The following is a 19,277-nucleotide window of genomic DNA, read 5'->3' as shown; positions in this document are numbered from 1 at the left end:
AGGAATATGCTAGGAAAAACACAGCAAGACAGCCAAAGAACATCACATTTACAGTTACATTTCACTAAAGTGCCTATAGTCTGAAGACTGTGAAAGCGCTGCTGCTGTGAGTTTCTTGTAAGCTATAATGGTCAAGGAAACATATTCTCTTCTCCATAGTTCCTAACCCCTCCCCCTCTCTGCCCCAAAATACAACAATGACCCATCTGTGCACATACAAGAAAGCAATTCCTAATATTTAAACATGGACTAATCTGCCAATGTTGATGTATCAGGGACAGAACATAATGGATGTCACAGTGCTTAGGCTTTCTTTTCACTAAAACTGTCTTGAAGAGTAATGAGGAACAAGAAAGATGATGGAAAGAACAAACCACTGAGGATCACAGCTGATTTTTTTTTTTTTTTAAATTATTCTCTTCTGTTTTTCTGTGAAAACATTTTCATGTTTTAACCCTCTTTGAGATTCAAGAAAAAAACCTTATTTCTCTTGAAATTACATATAAGTGCTGAAATTTTATTCCAAAATTTTTTAAGAATAATTTTATGGCACTTATAAAGCTTACCTATGCTCTAAATCATTATTTATTCTTTGACATATTTTAATTGCACCTAGGCTGCAATTACTTCACTCTGGAATACTATCATGGTGATTAAGATTACAAACTAAGGAAATCACTTACATGAAAATCAGTAGTGCTTAAATACTGAATTTGATGGGCTGCAAGATGTGGATCTTCACCTAAACTGCATGTAACTTTTCTCTTGTAATTGCAGAATCTGATGTAATTTATTACATGTCTGTGTGGCTTGATATGCCAGCATGCAAAAATAACTGGGCTAGCTCTAAAAAAATGTTTCTGGTACTGGAATTAATATAGAATTATACAGAATTGTGTATTAATATAAGCATGCTACCTCACATGCATTAATGTATTTCCCTTCTACTGCATTGTGGGGATCTAAAATTCTCAGCATTTAGTTCTATTTGTTCTGCTTTGGATTGATGTAGGACCACAAAAATCATTGGGTATCTTTCCACTGATACTTTGGGGGCTGAACAACATCTCCTAAAATTTATATAACTGTATAGGCACTGTATTAAATTACTGTTCTCTACACTGTGAGAATAACAGTTGTTTTTTACTACCTATCTGAAATGCTTCCAGTTCCTCTCTTGAGCAGAGACAGAAATTTTTCTTTTTACTAGGATACAGTTTAGCTTCATTTACACTAACAGGAAGGCTCAAAAAAAAAAAAAAAAAAAAAAGTCAGAGAGGCAACATGTTGTAAGAGACTGGAAACAGCAAGAATACTGGTGACAGAAGCATCTGTCTAAGCATCAAGAGGAAACTTGAATCTTCATGGCATATGAGGTTTTCTAGTGACAAAGTATTAAGTACAAAGAATAAACTGCCATTGGGACTGCCTCCTGACATTGTAATGAAGGAGGATGAAGCATCAAGGCATTAATTGATCTGTTCTAGGAAGCATCTAGTAAACAACTGAGACCACCACGGACTGGTAGGACAACGATAATAGCACTAATAACCAGTTCCTGACTTTTGGGGACCTGTTCACGGTTAAGGTTTAAGACAGACAACTGTAAGACCAGTTCTGAAGGAGTAAGCTTTGATACAGAAAAGTCTGAGAGACATGGCATTTTGGTGCTCCACAACTGTACTGTGGCTCACTCCTTGAAGTGCCAGAACAACCTTGTGCATCTCTTCACAGAATGGCACCCAAAGCATTTAAGGGAGCTTAGATGTAGCTGTGCTTCGCACCTCGGTCCCCTCATGTATAAATCTAATGACAGTAGTACCAACTATTTCAGAAAATCAAGGATGGAAGGAGATAGGTATATTAATATAGTGCAGTAAAACGTAAGATACTGCAGGAAAGGTTAATACATTTCCGAAATTTAATTTGACATATAAAAGCAACATGTGCCTTGTGGATAAACAGTATGTTTATTAATTGCGTTAAAGTAGAAAGATCTCAGTGAAGACAAATTTTGAGAAACAATGTGACCGTATTTTTCTCCCATTTCCCAGAGGAGCCGGGGCAGAGCCTGATCCCTCCGGAGGATCTCGACCGGACCTACTGCGCGACCCGGCTCTGCCGCAGGTTTCCACTACCTACCTACAGGTCGGTCCCCGTTACCGACTGCTGCACAAGTGGGACAGCAGGACACGGGTGGGGACGGGAGGTTTCTCGGGGAGGAGCTGTGAGACCTTGCTCCCCGATTTCCAGGATGTGGTGAGGCGGGGAATGGGGATGGCTGTGCGGTGGCGGGCTTTTCCTTCATCACCCCGCTCCCTCCTTTCTTACAGCGCCCTTAAAGCGGAGTCCCCGGAGGTCCCCCAAGGGGGTGTGTGTGACAACCAGCGCCTGGGGGCGGGTGTGCGGGGGTACGGGCAGCCGGGGCCGGCCCTGCCGCCGCGCCAACGCCAGCGGGCAGAGTTTGGGGGTGCTCGAAAGGCCACCCCGCAGCAGGCCTCTCCATCTCAGCACCCCGCCCGCGTTTCTCCCCTCAGACATCCCCAGCCTCTCTCCCTCCCCCCGCCTTCCGCTTGTCCCCAGAGTCGCGCCCCCCGCCCAGCGCCGTTTCGCGCCGCCCGCCCCTCCGCTCCAGGGGAGCCGCGGCCGGCACTGCGCATGCTCCGGGCGGGCGGGGGGCGGCGGCGGGACTGGGGGGGCAGCGGTGGCCCGGCGACGGGACCCTCCGGCGACGGCACAGCCCCCCACCCCCACCCCCGCGGCGTCCCCCGGCTGGCTCCCGCCCCGCCGCCCCCCGTTCCCCAAGCGCCTCCCGGAGGGCCGCTCTCCGCCGTGCCGGCGGGGCGGCGGGCGGCTGGCGGCCGTGGAGCGGCCGGTGTGCCGCCGCCGAGCGGAGGGCGGTGCTGTGGGCGGCCGGGGGAGCCTCGCGATTGGCCTCCGCCCGGCGGCTGGCTTGTCAGTTGGGCTCCAGGGGTGGCCCTGGGAGGCTCTCGCCCAGCCCTCTGACGGGATGAAGCCTTTAGGGGGATGCGGCGCTCCTCGCGTTTTGATTAAAGCCCCTCGTCTCCCTTCAGTCTGAAGGCAGGGCACCAGGGAGGACGGGTCGAAGGGGCCTGCGCAAGGCCGGGCAGAGAGGGAGGGGGGTGAGAGAGAGAGAAAGCCCCTCTTGGTATACCACGTATGGCTCTATAGGAGAAATAATCATCCCTGGGAATATAGTGGAGAGGACGGAGCTGGTATAAACTGAAGGCGCCCGGGTTTAATTCACACTTGTGGGTACCCAGCATGGAGATGCAGAGATGGTCCACAAGGTGGAAAACGAGAAGGTGGCCCTGGGAGTCGGCTGTAACCCTGCTCATCACATTCGCTATCCTTCTCCGGGCTGCAGAGGTCAGAGGAGGTAAGAAAGCCAAGGGGAGCCGCGGAGGACTGTCGCCTCTCGGGGGGGAAAGACCCAGGGCACGGCTGGGGCCACGTTTCAGGGGAAACCTGTCGGCGCGGCTCCCGAAGCTGGGGAGGCGGCAGGGCACGAAGGCGCCTGGGGCCGGCCCGGGGCGCGGGGACCCGCCGGGAGCCCCCGGCAGCGCGGGCGGGGAACCTCCCTCCCAGGTGCCGCGGAGGGGTGGCTCCGCTCAGCCTCAGCCTTTAACTTCGGATGTGGTTTTAATGCAGTAAAAGAGATGCACTGGCGGGGTGGGAAGATTAAAGAAATATTTGTTGAACAGAGTGAATTCACCTTTTCCAGCACTAAACTCCGTTTTGTGGAGCGTGCGTACGATTTTCGGTTTTGTTGAACCTACAGAGTTGTTGCTCCGCTCAAGTTCAGCAAGTTGTGGCTGAAATGGAGCGACAACTATCTGCCTTCTCCTCGGAGGGGCGAAGAAAGGGAAAGTTGGGGGGTGGAGGCTCACCCCTCTGATTTTCTCCATTCTCTGTGTTTTTTTTTTGTTGTTTTTTTCCCTCTGCAAAGGGTTTCAGTGGCCAAAAAGTTTTCCAGGACGCGAGGAGAGAATACATTTGGCGGGGCCCTTCTCCGGGCGCTGAGGAGAGCACTCCCGGCGGCAGCGGCACCCCGCAGGTGGTGCCCCGGCGGGGCGGGGGGGCTCGGGGGCCTCAGCCGGACGGTCGCTGGGCTCCACACGGGCGGTGTCCGCGCCGGGGCGCCGTCCGCAAGCTCCTTCCCTCTTTGCAGCCTCCCCGGGGGCATCGAGTGGTCCCTTAGGTGTCCGTGGCCCTGGTGGGCAGGATGCAGCCCGCGGGGGACTTGCAGTGGGAACAAGAGCCAGGCGGCAGCTTCAGCAGGAAGGAATCGCTGCCCCCCTCCCCCGCACCGCTCCGCTCCCCCCCGCGCCGCTCCCCGCACGACTCAGCCCTCGGCCGCCCGCCGGGGCGCTCCGGCTGTCTGAGCTGCGCTCGCACGGTCGCGGAGCTGCAGTGGCGGGAGCGCTTTCCTCTCCTGCCGGGGGTGGAAATGCTGCCTCTTCCTCCCTCCCTCCGCCTCTCCCTCCCACCGGAGCCCGCAGGCGCATCTGGGGGCCAGTCTGGCTGGGATCGAGATTTTTATTTTTCGGTGGGTCTGACATCCATGGAGGGGCTTAACTCTCCGACAAGAGAGGTTTAATTTTTATGCATTTACTATGCATAAGGAGGTACTTCTCGATCTGCAGTCCCACTTTCTGAATCCGCAGGCGTCCCAGAGGGAGCACAGTAAGGTGTTCGGTTGCCATTCAAGCCCTTCATACCTGGGCACAACCTTGACGGTGTCAGATCAATCAGGGCTTCTGCCCTCTGCTGGCCCCATTTCTGACAGGGACTGGAAGGGTCAGATTTCATTCCTGTTGCGATTCCACGGACTCCAGTGGAGTTATGCCCAGGGTGAATTAACCTCGCAGGGCTTCAAGGATTCGGCTCCTCGTTGCTATGTCGAAACTAAATTTCTTCAAGAAACAACACTGTCCGCAAAGGCATGATAGATTTCTTAGGCCACTTTTCATGGGGCCATTCACAGTAGAACTGACTTGATTAAGTAGGATTTATGTTGATTATCTTTACATAATGATTGGATGCATGTGAAAAGTTAGAAGAAAATCTAAAGCCAAGCAGCCCAGGAAAAATCAACAGAAGTTATCTGGTACTTACTGAATATATTCAGCAACATTGGACAGACTAATTTGGTTTTATTTAAAAAGCTACATTAAAAATCTTTTCCTCCTTTATACAGAAGACCTTTCCTGGTCTTCTGTATAAAGGAGATTTCAGAAACATAAAACTACAGGCTTCTCACTTTTGTAGAAGCATTCTGAAAAGAACTTAGTTCCTGAACTTTTCTGAAATACAGTATGCCATTTGCGTAGAAACTACAGGGAACTGTGTGTTTAGGGCTTGATCTGTTATTGAAGTCAGTAAGAGTTTTTCCATTGACTACAGAGGGAATAGAATTTGACCTAATTTCCCTAATGGAGTACAAGTGAGGTATTTCTGAATTGTCTTTTATGTATTCTAATCTTATTTAAAGTAGTTAAAAGATAAATTAGGACTTTAATGATTCATATTTGAAAGAATGAGAAGGAAAATACTGGGGAATAAAATAAAATTGCATACTACAGCAGGTAAACAATATGACTAAATGAAAATGCTAGGTAAGATATGAATTAAAGCCTATATTCTTCAATTGTCTTTTAATAAACTACCCCTATGTAAAGAAAATTACATGGTGTATTCATATAAAGTGTTAATCATATAGCAGTGACTTCTTTTCAGAGAACAGAATCCATTCCATGTAGAGAAACCTCAAAAATTCCTAAAATTCTTGACTTTTTTTCAAGTTTCTTTATTTAACACAAAAAGGAAAGAGAAGTATGAGGTGTCTTTCATAGTACCAAGAAAGGGGGGGTGCAAATCTGATTGAGCTCTCTCTTCTTTAGAGAGAAAAAGTTACAGAAGTGAGAAGCAACTGAATGGGAAAACTAGTGACTCATATTTGGTCAGCTCACTGCCCACCAGCTCTGAAGCAGCTCTTTAAAAAATATTTTTGCTTTATGACTTGGCTAAAGTAAACAGAATTCAGTATTTTAAAAGACATCCTTTGATTTCCTTTCCCCTTCCTCACCTTTAATACTAAATCTGTTGGTAATGTGTTTGGAATGAATAAACTCATTTAGTCAAAATGGCATGGCTTCAACACTATAAATTTTTTTTGTAAGGGCCTGGCATCAATGCACTGTTGTGATACTGATTTAAATTTCATGGGCAAGAAATGAAAAATCAGTCTTTTTATTATTTATAAGCCTTTTCAAGCAAATGGAAATCCAGCTCTTAATCTGAGTGCAAAAATAGTTAAGAATCCTTACTGAAAACGAGGATATGAAGCTATATATAGAAAATACACTTTGGACCTTCTGTGTAAGTGACAAGCAGATTTGTTTCTAATATAGAATAGATACTTTTTACAGTCATCTTCAGAAATACAAAGGTTCCTTGTGCTTCCCATACACAGGCTTGGAAACTAGTGGGAGTTCTAGGTGCAGAAGGAATGAATGCAGAACTGGGCCTACTAGTGATAGCAAAAGGAGTTTTCTTTGTGGATGCACACTTAACACTGTTACTTATTTGTAATTGCTTAGTAAGTTACACTGGGAAGATACAGATCTGTTTCTTGAATGAAACCTGTCTAATGTATCTGGCTAGTCTAAGCCTGTACAAAAAGGTGTTTTAAACTAGAAATGTATGAATATCTTCTCAGAACTGTTAGTGATATAAAGCACTTTTTGATGTTAACTGATCAGTTCACTCTTATGGTTGAAAAAGAATACAAACATTTTCATCGTTCCTTTATTTTACAGTGAAATAGTCGTGTGTTGATTTTAGTTTAACAAAATTCCTTTAACCTTCAGAAACAGAGGATGTACATGGGTTTCTCAGATAAATATTCACAAAGTGAGAAAAAGCGATTAAATCGAAGGGCAATTTCACTAGATTCAGCTAGTGGTCCTAGCTGAAGTTTTTCTGAGTCCCAGGGATCTGCAGGTGAAATGGTTCAGTCTTCCCAGTATAGTGCAAGAGAGACCTGCATGTGTATGTCTGTTTTGCTATATAATTTAGATTTAAAAAAATTATTTCAAAGGTAAAGTAATTATTTCAACTTAAGCAGCAGATATATGACACAGAAAAATGACCGAAAGGTGTTATAGATTCTCTAGAGTGTGAATTTTTGCATTTAATTTAGAGGGATACTTCACAAGGAAGTGAGTTCAGACTGCAGGAAACTATGTCTTTTTACTAGCTCTGCAGAAAAGAAGTTTCTTAACTTCAGTTTTGTGTATATCTTAACAAATGTAACTATATATAAGTACCTATAGAATAGCCACAAATATTCATTGGTTTTGGCTTGAAATAATGTCTGTGCCTAGTACCTATTACTGGAATGTCACCAGGAAAAATAATCTTCAATATAAAACCTTTCCTGGTGCTATGGTGTTTTCTGATTACTTAAAAAAAAAAAAAAAAGCAAAAAAAAAAAAGCATTGTTGGTAAAAATGGTGTTTGTAGCAGTGGCAAAATGTAGGAGAGGAGTTGTTGTACTCAGTTTTACAGTTGTCTTGCCCAAAGTTATTTGGTTTCCTCCAAACAGGGCCCTTAATTCTAACAAGGTTGCAGAATGATAAAAAGAGTCATGACATTACTACTGAAGTGAAGTTATACCTAAAACACATTGGAGCAATTATGTCTCTCCCAGATTTGTTTTGTACAGTGGTGAACAGTAGGGTTTCCATCTGCCAGCAAGATTAAGAAGTTGCTTTTCTTTTCTCTGTAGAGCTCTCTGCTTCTTTTCAGAAGAAATCCTCCTAGCATTGGTTAATTTATTGTTGTTCCAAGTATTTGCTCGTAATAGGGGGGAATAAATTAAACAGAGCTTGGGAGAAATCTCCAATGTTCTAAGAATGTGAAGTCTCATGCAGTGATAAAGATTTGCCCTCTGGATGGACACAATATAGAACAGTGGTTTAAAAGGAATTAGTTGAACACACAAGCCTGTTGCAAGGGTTTATAACTGTACTCAGTATTAAATGCCAAGTTTAGAGACTGTAAATGTAAGGATTAATTGTTGAACCCATTATTACAGTAGTAGTAGAATCTGTCAGAATTTGAATTCTTTTTAGCACATTATCACACATAAGAAGCTGTAAAAACCTTTGTAAATTCTAGGTCTGGGACTTCACTGTATGTCAAAGTTAATGCATACAGTATGTGAAACAGAAGTTATTTGACAGAGCTGATATTATGGAAACAAACTGTTTGCTCCAAAGCAAATTGAAAGATGTATAATAAAATATGATTAAAAAACAGAAGATCCTGATCCTGCTGTGAATAATGTCACTGGCAGCTAAGATTGGCCTATAATATGAATTAAGTTAGTTCTGAGTCAAATTATCGTCACATTGTTAAAGTATTACTGTAGTCTAAATTTTACCTGTCCTCTCCCTTATTTGTGTATTAACCTATCAGATTACTACAATAATTTCAGTTATCAAACATTCATAGTTTTTGTTTTTGTTTTTGGTTTTTTTTTTTTAAATCAACATTTTACAACCTTTCTGGTTTTTAAGTGGAATTCCTGCTAATATCAGTAGGATACAGAATTGGGTCTGACTTCCTTGCATTGCTCTCCAAAGGGACATAATACCTTTGCAATTTTTTAGTTGTATCTCTATCAAATTAAATAGGGTTACTTTAAATGGTATAATTTGTAAATCTTGTCCTTAGCTGTGTTTTGTTTTTTTTTTTTTCCTATACTTATAGCTGAAATAAATGAATAAATATTCCACAGTTTGAAACGTCCATATATTAGATGCTATTTTTGAAGTCTATTTGGATTATTTTTGAATAAAAACCTTGATTGACAAAGCTTTTAAGTGGGCTCAGTTTCTTTCATGTTCAATTGTTAAGGGAACACTGTGTCTCTTCCTGTAGCAGTGACTATTTTTAGACTCTGTATTTTTTTGATGTGGTAATAGAAGCAGGATACTCCAATAAGTTAATACTTGTTTTGCTGATTTTTCACAGGTGGAAGTACTGTCTCCACTGTCTGCACAAAAAGAACTTTTTTAATCTTTAGCAGAGGCCTCAACATAGTTAGACACTTGGACTACAGTTCTGATATAATCTGCTATGCTGTAAAATAGGAATAATTCTACAGAAGTATTGAGACAGATGTTAAAATATTGTAAACTGATGGAACAATACAGGTCTGTACCAGATGATGAACTAGCTCAGTGGGTAGTGGGTAACAAGTGAAACATTTTATGGAATCAGGGTCAGGACTTTAGTGCTTGATTGTAGCCAGTGTTGCTGAACATGTGATAAAAGTACAACCTATCTAGTCTCAAACAAGGTTTTAAGTAATAAAAAAGTCATGTTTTATAGTGAAATATATAAAGCGAATATGAAATATCAGTCTCAAAGTCTAGACTACACTCCAGAACTGTGTGATGTAACAAAACCCAGAAATAAATATTCTTATTTTTTGCCGAATATGTCCAGTAAATAAATAAGCCTGCAAGCTATCCTTATGAAAGATCTGAGTATGTTGTTGTGTATATAGCCAAGTTTTCCACTCGTTTCAGTGTGGCATTTAAGTGGTTTGTTGGCTGGTTGGATTTTTACTGTATGAGCATTAGATATTGGTCTTTAAATATAGATATAGTTAGTAGTTGGTGATTATCAAAAATGCATCTCATATATGCATAGACTGTCTTTATTGTCTTTGAAATACTATTGTGTATTTAGTAGATTTTTCAACATAGGAAGTAAATACAAAATTTCCAAATAACTGGTGTGGAAAGAGAAGTAGCCAGTTCTGAGCAGTTTCACACAACCCATCTGTTGGTGAACTAGTCAATCATAGGCCATTTAAAGCATCCCTGCATGCATCTGGATAATCTCTAGTTATTGTAATCATTAAATATGAAAGCACTGCAATAGCACCTTTTTCTAAAAATGTCGCCAGCCAAGATCCCAATTACATGATTCATCTTAATGCTAACATGTAGGAAAAATTTTAACAGGTAAAACAACCTTGTATGTCTCTAGAAATATATACAAGGGCAATATATATTCAGTTAATCTCATAAACAGCTTGATTTTCAGTAGCACTGTGTTAAATAACATTACTTTAGGCAGATTAATTGTTTTCATTTTTGTACCTGTAGAAGATGCTCTGTAACTCAGTTTTGCAGCCCACAAAACAGAGAGTTCTTATTATCCAGTTCTGTAAGGTCCTTTGCTTAACATCTCTGAAAAGTATTAGAACCTTCATAAAGGACACTGCAGAACCAATGCTGTTGATGCTTGCTCCCAGAACAGTCTTCTGTTACGTTCCTGGGCTCTCAGAGTTGGGAGGCAGGTGATTCTCAGACTGCCAATCCTAAAAGCCTGTGAGAAAGCGCAGCGCACATGTGCCCAGAGCTAGCCAGTAGGAAATGCTGGGGACAGAAGGGTACGCCTATGGCAGAACTGCAGGGAATCATTTCTTGAGATACAGAGACTAGAGCCTGCAGAGGGAAGGTGACTGAGTCCTTTGTAAGAACTGGGAAACTCAGTGAAGCATTTTGGGCATAACATGCTTTTGAATTCCTGCTCTTGGATGTTTACTCCTGTATTAATCTTTAACAGATGAAGAAGACAGTAAATTAGTAAGCACAAATAGTAATAATAATAGTATGTACTTCTGTTTTTAAAAGATACCCATCATACCTTCCCAAGACCAAAAATATTCCTACAGCATTAGAAATAGCACAGATTTCTAGTAATAGATGGGTCTTGTGTTGTATCCTAAAGGCCAACAAACTAATAGTTTAACAAGTCCTTATTCTGGCACCGCTAGTAAAGACTTCCTTATTGATAATTTGGCAAAGTGGCAGCATTTATTACCCCTTCTGCTCTAGCAAACTTAGGTCTAGCTGGTAAACTAAACTGCTTTCTAATTGTTGATAGAATCAGAAGCTGGACTAATCTGGAAGAAGGAATGCAAGAAGGGGAAAAGTTATCAGGTTTCACAGTAGGAGAAATGCTGAAACAGCTTGACAAATGGTAGCTAAAATAAACCTGTGTAGAAGAACTTTCACACAATTTGTATTTAAGACTGTTTTTAAAAGAAAAACATTTGTCTGTTTTTCTGGCCTGACAGTGTGGGACCTTGTAGATAAGAATGACACTGTTCTGAGAGGTCAACAGCAGAAACCAAAGACTAGTTACCCCTTCATATGAGTTTTTCTTGTTCACGAAAATATTTTCACCTCTTACATTCATTAAGCCTTGGACTGTCTAATGAGTATCAGTTAGAAACCATCTTAGCAGTTTTTTACCTTTATGCACCCATAGAGTACATGCAGAGTCCTTAGAATGAGCACTTAGTTATGAAGATTCAGAATTTTAAGAAAAATAAATAAACTAAGTAACTGTAGGCTATTATGCCTTAATTAGGTAGCATAGTTTCAAAAAACTGTGAAGCAGCCAGTACCTTCTATTTAAGTTCCTAAATATATACGTAAAAATCTAACTATAGGTAGCCTATTTTGAAAGTCTTGTCCACAAATATAAGGAGTCCCTTCATCAGTACTCACCAAATATGCATAATTTAGCCTACCAGGCTATCATAGCTTCTACTCTTTAAATGATCTGTCACAGTGAAATAAAACTGGACTAAACTTTAAAAAAACCCACTCCATTTTAAATAGAAGATTAATGTTTCAACACTCTTTCAGTTTTAGTTTTGTTGTGGTTCCATTGGAACAGATTACTGGCAGAATGAAACATTTCCATGGAAAAATATGAAATAAAATAATATTAATTTAGAAACATTAGTCTCCTAAATTTCTCAGATAATTCTTTTCACTGGGGCAAATTAAGCTCTTTTCTACTCCAGGGTTGTATCTCAGTAATTACAAGTTATTGATTGTAACTCTTACAGGCTATTTGTGGAGTCATCACTGATAGATCTTCACTTTCATATTAATTATAAAAAGGGCATTGCTGAAGAATTATGATAACTAGAAGTTACCTATTATATCTAAAAAAATATAAAATACTGTTTATTATAAAAATACTGTTTATTATATCTGAAAAAGGAAAAGCCACAGTTACCCAAGTTATTAACAATATAGCAAACCGTTGCACACTCAGTTTGCTAAGGTATAGCTGTAAAATAAAGAATAGGCTCTTTTTTTTCCCCTTGAGTTTGTGATTATTTGCATTTAAAGTATGTCCCACAGCATGCAATCTGGGAGCATCTTGTAGATTAATGTAGGTGAACATAGCCTTTGAATAGGTAAGGATCATTGTGCCTGAGCTCTCTCAAAATTAAGAGGCTAAGACCCAAGAGTTACCCAACCAAAATCTAAATGTAATAGGATCTTAGCTTCTATGCTTTATTAGCCATTTGAACAAAAGGAGAAATATTTTAGTCTAAATGATCATCCCCTGAACAATTTCTTATGAGAATGAATTTTGTAGCCTGAAGTTGCCACCACAGCCACTCTCCTGTCAGTCCTGGAGTCACTTTGAGGCCTGAGAGTGAAGGCCTTCCTTCTGAAAATACGGGTGATTGTTTCCTCTGTATACCCTATCTTCTATGAAAGTCTGTTTTGAACTGTTTGATTCTCAGTCACCAGCACATTTAACTGCAGCTAGAAATGGTTTGCTGTACAGCTCATTGAAAGAAAAGATGTTGAGTTTGGTATAGCCTGCCTAAAAAGATCAAGGCTATATTCAGTTTTCACCGAAGCTTCTAAGTGGCTGGCAGCATATTCTGTGTAGAATAGAAGAAAACTCAAGGTGTGGGACCTTGTAGATAAGAAGGACACTTGTAAGTTCTGACTTCCTTGGTTACCTCTTAAGGAATAATTAAATTCAATCCAAAAACCTCTTAATTCAATGAATAATATTTTTTCAATCTGCATGTATTCCCAGGCTACTGAGGACCACCACATGTATCTGTGATAGGATCACTCTAGATATTTGACCTCATAAGATCCGAGTAAGACAAAATACTGAGATTCATGCTCAGTTGGGAATTGCAGCCACTCATGGAATTGACCCATAAGTTGTTTCTCAGTACAGCTTAATGTAGGAAAGGATGATAAGAACCTGGTCTGATAACCAGTTAGCCTATATAGGTTAAAAAGAATTTCTGAGGAAACACAAGTATACGGAAATTTTTTTCTTTTTCAAATAAAATATTTTAGTAATAGTGTGTCCAGGTAATTTTCAAACAGGAGCTCAAGTATTTCATATGTTTAAGTGTAAATTTATTGACACATACATGTTAGCTGCTTAGAGTGATATGGGACAGAACATTCTACTTATGTGGAACAATACAGCTCTGTTTTCAGTGTGTGTTAGTGGCCTAACATTTACATACTTAGCATTTCTATTAATGTCACCTGCTAGATTGAGTAAACCTATGTGATTTGAGTAAGCACTTTGGTTTTGGGTCATCACTGCAGTTGACCAGTAGCTAGAAAACTGAAAAACAGCTATTGTAAATCAAAACATTTTCATAAATGCAAAGTCATTAAAATAAATATAACTAAATTTACAACATGATTGTAGCTCGAAAATTAATATTACAGCATCACAGAATCGTCTAGGTTAGAAAAGACCTTGAAGATCATCCAGTCCAACCATTTACCTAACACTGACTGTTCCCAACTACACCATATTCCTCAGAGCTATATCGACTCTTAAACACCTCCGGGGATGAGGACTCTTCCATTGCCCCGGGCCACCCATTCCAATGCCTAACAACCCATTCTGTAAAGAAATGCTGCCTAATATCTAGTCTAAACCTTCCTTGGCACAACTTGAGGCCATTTCCTCTTGCCCTGTCGCTTGTTACTTGGTTAAAGAGACTCATCCCCAGCTCTCTGCACCCTCCTTTCAGGTAGTTGTAGAGGGCGATGAGGTCTCCCCTCAGCCTCCTCTTCTCCAGACTAAACACCCCCAGTTCCCTCGGCCGCTCCTCGTACGACCTGTGCTCCAGACCCTGCACCAGCTCCATTGCCCTTCTCTGGACACGCTCAAGTCATTCAATGTCCTTTTAGTAGTGAGGGGCCCAAAACTGAACACAGGAATCGAGGGGCGGCCTCACCAGTGCCGAGTACAGGGGTAAGATCCCTTCCCTGTCCCTGCTGGCCACGCTATTGCTGACACAAGCCAGGATGCCATTGGCCTTCTTGGCCCCCTGGGCACACTGCTGGCTCCTGTTCAGCCGGCTGTCAATCAGCACCCCCAGGTCCCTCTCTGACTGGCAGCTCTCCAGCCACTCCTCCCCAAGCCTGTAGCGCTGCTGGGGGTTGTTGTGGCCCAAGGGCAGCCCCCGGCATTTGCCCTTAGTGAAACTCCTCCAGTTGGCCTCAGCCCATGGCTCCAGCCTGTCCAGGTCTCTCTGCAGAGCCTCCCTACCCTCGAGCCGATCAACATTCCCACCCAACTTGGTGTCATCTGCAAACTGACTGAGGGTGTACTCGATCCCCTCGTCTAGAGCATCAATAAAGATGTTAAACAGGAGTGGCCCCAAAACCGAGCCCTGGGGGACACCAGTCATGACCGGTCATCAACCGGATTTGACTCCGTTCACCACAACTCTTTGGGCCCGGCCACCCAGCCAGTTTTTTACCCAGTGAAGTGTGTGCCCATCCAAGCCATGAGCAGCCAGTTTCACCAGGAGAATGCTGTGGGAAATGGTGTCAAAGGCCTTGCTAAATTCAAGGTAAACTGCATCCACAGCCTTTCCCTCATCCAAAGAGCAGGTCGCCCTGTCATTAGAAGGAGATCAGGTTTGTCAAGCAGGACCTCCCTTTCATATGTATGGATTTTACCTTTTTGATTGCTGCTGGTATAATTCCAAAGATGACATTGCACTATTAGATGCACTGCTGATCCATCTTTTTTATGTTCTGTACAGTTTTTTCAGGATTAGATGAGCTTTATCACAATGCAGATTTTTGATGGTGGCTGCTGAAGTACAAACAAGAAATTTTATTGCCTGTCACTGAGATACTAAGTTTGCCACAATCTCAGTTACAGACAGGATACATATTTTATAAACTGAGAAAACATGATTAAACACCATTCATTTAATTACCATCTTCATTTAAATAAATTCAAATGTTATGAACCAGACCTGACCATTCCAATGCAAATTTTCTTGCATCTGATACAACTTGTCCTTGCTTGTAATGTATATCCTTTTACCCAGGGTTATGTAGTCATCTACAAAAAGCATTCCCATAGAAAGATGTGGAAAAGCTAAACATTTGCACTGAAAACTGAACTCAACCTTAAGACAAAGAGGCTTGATGTCACATATTGAGTAGGTCATCAGCACAGACTGTGTGGCCAAAGGACTTCAGTTTCTGCATTGTTGTACAGTTTCTCAGTCCCTTGTTTCTCTGATATCATAACCTGTGTTGTTATGGCACCTGGGAACCTCCCTTCATGGACAGTTTCCACCAAAAGAGAGGTAGAGCCCTATTATGTAATAGATTTCAGCTCAAATGTATCAGGAAGTCACAGTGAAGGAAGCAAGTCCTCTGATCTTGTATAATGGGTGCTGTTTATGACATTATAGCATATTAGAAACGAATCTGCATTTTTCACCAGCTTTTACTTAACTCCAGAAGAAATCACATTGAATAATGGCGGTAGTTTTTAAGTATAATGCAATATAAAGGCATCAGAATTTGATCCATATGTGTAGTATCAGTATTAATAGGCATAATACATCAGAGATTTTATTTCATTTTAGAGATTGTGGAATGAAATGAAAGCTATGATATTTTTAACTGTGAATATATGACCAAAATGTAGCCTGGATTTTTACAGAGGTTCTTTTTCTATTTATAATTGCATTAAGTTTTTAAAAGATGTGATTATTAATTCATTGAATAGAATGCATTGTAATAGCCTTTAAAATAAGTGTGTCATTGTATATACAGGAAGTCTAGGCTTGAAAATGCTAACCAAAATTGGAAGTTAGTTTTTGTAGGCACTTTCCTCCTCTCCAAGCAAACAGAAAACACATGAAGTTTTCCTCATGTAGTTCACTCATGATATTCTGTCCTGACCTGGCAGTGTAAAAGTGTGATCTAGCATCCAGTTTACAACTACTTAACTCCACTGAATCCTTTTAATTTCCAGCATAGGTCTGCTTACAGAAGTTTTATTTCTTCTTTTTAGTTAACATGCTTTTACACATATTTTAGTACCATTTAAAGTAGATAGAAGATTTTATATTTCTGTCAATCTATCTTTTTTTTTCCCCCCTAAGGTTCCTATTTAGTTCCTATGAAAGAAAGCTAAAAGGAAAGCCAAGGAAGATTAAATAAGGTTTTGGGGTTATATTTAATGTGAAATGTTCTGTACCAAATGTTCTTATCCATAGCACTACAAATATGGAAAGCTCATTGAGTGAATGGATGTACTTCAGTCATACCACAGCAATGAAGACCAGAATTTGGCTTTACAGTTTTAAATATTGCAAGTTACAAGTTATATCAGGTCTTGAGATGTTACATCACTAATTTGTTTTTGTGCTTTACTGTTATTATTTTTGAAAACCAGAAAGTTATTCTGGAGCTAAATAATTAACAGTTTGATATCTTCAAAGGACACTAGGACACTCAGGTTCTTACTACACTTACCAGGACACTCAGGTTCCCGTCTCACACAATTTTGTCTTCTAAGAAGAGATTTTTGAAGAATTGTCTTTTCATTGCATTAATCCCAGAGCTTTTAAATCCTTCTCCTCTGGCTACTACTGTATAGTCTGTTAACTGACAGTGAAACTTGCACATGTCTCTCAGAACTTTTTTGAATCAAGGACGTATGCTGTTGAACTTTGCACTATAATATTTAGCGAGAAGAATGATTCCCTGCTGTTGGTTCTCTGTCAGTGGAAAAGTAGCACAGTGGAAATATGCTTTTTGACTGCAGCCTGAAACTCAGGAGAGCTTAATCTGAAAGAAGCAGGCTTTCCCTGATGAACACAGGCTTTGTCTGGCTTGCCTCCAGGAGGTGGCCTTCAAGCAGCAGTGCAGTGTGGCCTTAAACATCTCCAGGAAGGGACCCACTTTCAGGGTCTGGATCTTGCATTTTGTCAAATTTGCCATGGCAAATAGAGTTGAGTTTTCAAAGCTGATGTCTAACTTCCCTAAGGAGAATTAACTGCACATGAAGAACTGGTGAACAGAGATGTCTGCATGATGCTTATTTGCTGGTTGTTTCCTTGCTATCTTAAATCTTAGCATCAAATTGGAAGGATGCAAACTCATTTCATCATATATCATGAACTTAAAGTTTTCTTTGCTTCTCTTATGAGAAAACTATCCAAGGAAATTGGACTAGAAGGCAAGCTGCTTTATGCACTCTAAAAGGAAGTTCTTGCGAGAGACCCTCGATCTGCCAATATATGGGTAACATTAATGTTGCCCCATATAAATACAAGCTGTAATCTTAATTTATGGACCATGCAAACAGGCAAACGGTGCTGTTTCTGGCTATTTCATACCATTCCCAGAAAACGTGTGGGAGCAGAATGCTAATGAGGCAGTTTTCAGGAAGAGCTGAAGCTCCCAGGATAGTGACACTGAGCACTGCAGAACCTACAGAAACTGGCAGAGAGAAGCCACAGTTTCAGCTGATAGCTTCCAGACTATGCTCTTCCCTGGATCTGTGAGCTGTCTTCCTGCTGCTCTACCCTGGTCTTCTAAACAGACCAGTGTTGGCTGTGCGAGGACTTCTCGTCAGCCTTTATATTTCATTTTACCTCTAACCAGTTAGGATGTAAGCGGTGTTGTTTTTCAAGAGCTGATTATTTTTGACTGGCTTCCTACATGTGTGTGCTCCGTGGCACACTGACAACAGCTGTGTCTAGTGCTTTCTGTAGAGGCATTGAGCAGATCATCTAAACATGCAGGGTGAACTCATCAAGAATTTGGAGACTAATGTCATGGCAGCCTGGTCAGTGCTACTAAACACTTGCTCCAACAAGGTTGCCATAGTTCCAGAAAATGTAAAAAATTCCTAAAATTCACTGAGACAGAATTTTCACTAGCAAAAAGAAGGTTCTTCTGCAGAAACCCCACTATATAGTAACCCTACATGTGACACAGGAGGAGTGCAGGGAAGAAGTACTATACAAAGTGAGACCTGTTTTTAGCTGGGAGGTGGCAGTAACAGCTGTGAGGAGACTTCCAGGCCTGCTGCCTCCCAGCTGAAGTACAGGATGGCTTGCATCTATTGAGAATCAAGCCCAGGTTAAATGACACACATAAGAATGTTGCAAAAGCATTTATGAGGAAGAGGCACAAACTCAGTCTGTTTATTTCACAGACTGAATGATATGTAGGTTTCTATCAAAAGCAAATTTTTGTAAAGAAGCATATTAAATCTTATACATTCCTGCCTGGTTTATGTAAAGACTTCTAAAGAACTTTACTTTTTAACTGTTGGTCCAAGGGGTTATCTGAAATCTTTTACATTAATTAGGGAAGCAGTTTCTGTTACTTGTGATCTGTAACTGGTAAGTCAGCCATGTTATCTCTGGAGATAGACTAATTAACTTTTTGTGTACATTACTTCATATAACTTGTCATTCCTATGACAAGTTACATTTCTAGCAGTCCTTGTAAATTGGCTAGTGTTTTTGCTACTTACATTTTGTGAATCAGTTTGTGGAAATAAGTGTCTTCTATGGACTATTAACAAAATGTTTGCTCTTACTATTTGGAATTTGTGGTTTGAAGATTGTTCTATTATTATTCTGTTTCTTGTCTGGAAGTTTTTTAGCTGCAGAACTAGCAGGGAGGAATGAATAATCTTCTTTATGGGTGAATACTCTCCCAGTCAGCCAGGCAAAGAACAGCCATTATTCTAAAAAATAATGAAGAATCTGGTATGAATTATGGGAAAGCGCAAAGGAAAAAGAGTTGTAGTAGTGATTGACTTATACAGTGACTTACAATTTTTACTAATATTTCCAGTGATTGGTTCTACATTGCTTTACTAGTTCAAATTATTAGAGGTACCGCAAAAATAGCCATGGTTACCAGAAAAAAGTGTGGCAGTTCTTTCAGTATGCTAGTTACTTAAGAATTGTGTGGAATGCCTATAGAACATACATTATATCCATTAAAATTATTTAGTCAGTACTTAACAAAGAGGTAAGACTAATGATTCAGAATTTGTACATTATTGAAACTTTCATTTTTAGACTTTTA

At 40.9% G+C, this 19,277-nt stretch overlaps 1 protein-coding gene across 5 annotated transcripts in view; it reads left to right on the top strand.

Annotated features, from left to right (window-relative positions):
- Nucleotides 1-2,979: 2,979 nt before the first annotated feature.
- Nucleotides 2,980-19,277, top strand: part of COL11A1 (collagen type XI alpha 1 chain) — a 169,484-nt gene continuing 153,186 nt past the window's right edge. For all 5 annotated transcript variants that reach the window (XM_074906694.1, XM_074906695.1, XM_074906693.1 and 2 more), the window contains exon 1: nt 2,980-3,400. In XM_074906694.1, coding sequence (XP_074762795.1) covers nt 3,286-3,400 — 115 coding nt within the window. In that variant the 5' untranslated portion in view covers nt 2,980-3,285. The remainder of the gene's footprint in view (nt 3,401-19,277) is intronic.

Source organism: Athene noctua, chromosome 5, assembly GCF_965140245.1.
Source record: "Athene noctua chromosome 5, bAthNoc1.hap1.1, whole genome shotgun sequence".
NCBI lineage: Eukaryota > Metazoa > Chordata > Aves > Strigiformes > Strigidae > Athene > Athene noctua.
This window is presented reverse-complemented; position numbering and strand designations above follow the sequence as displayed.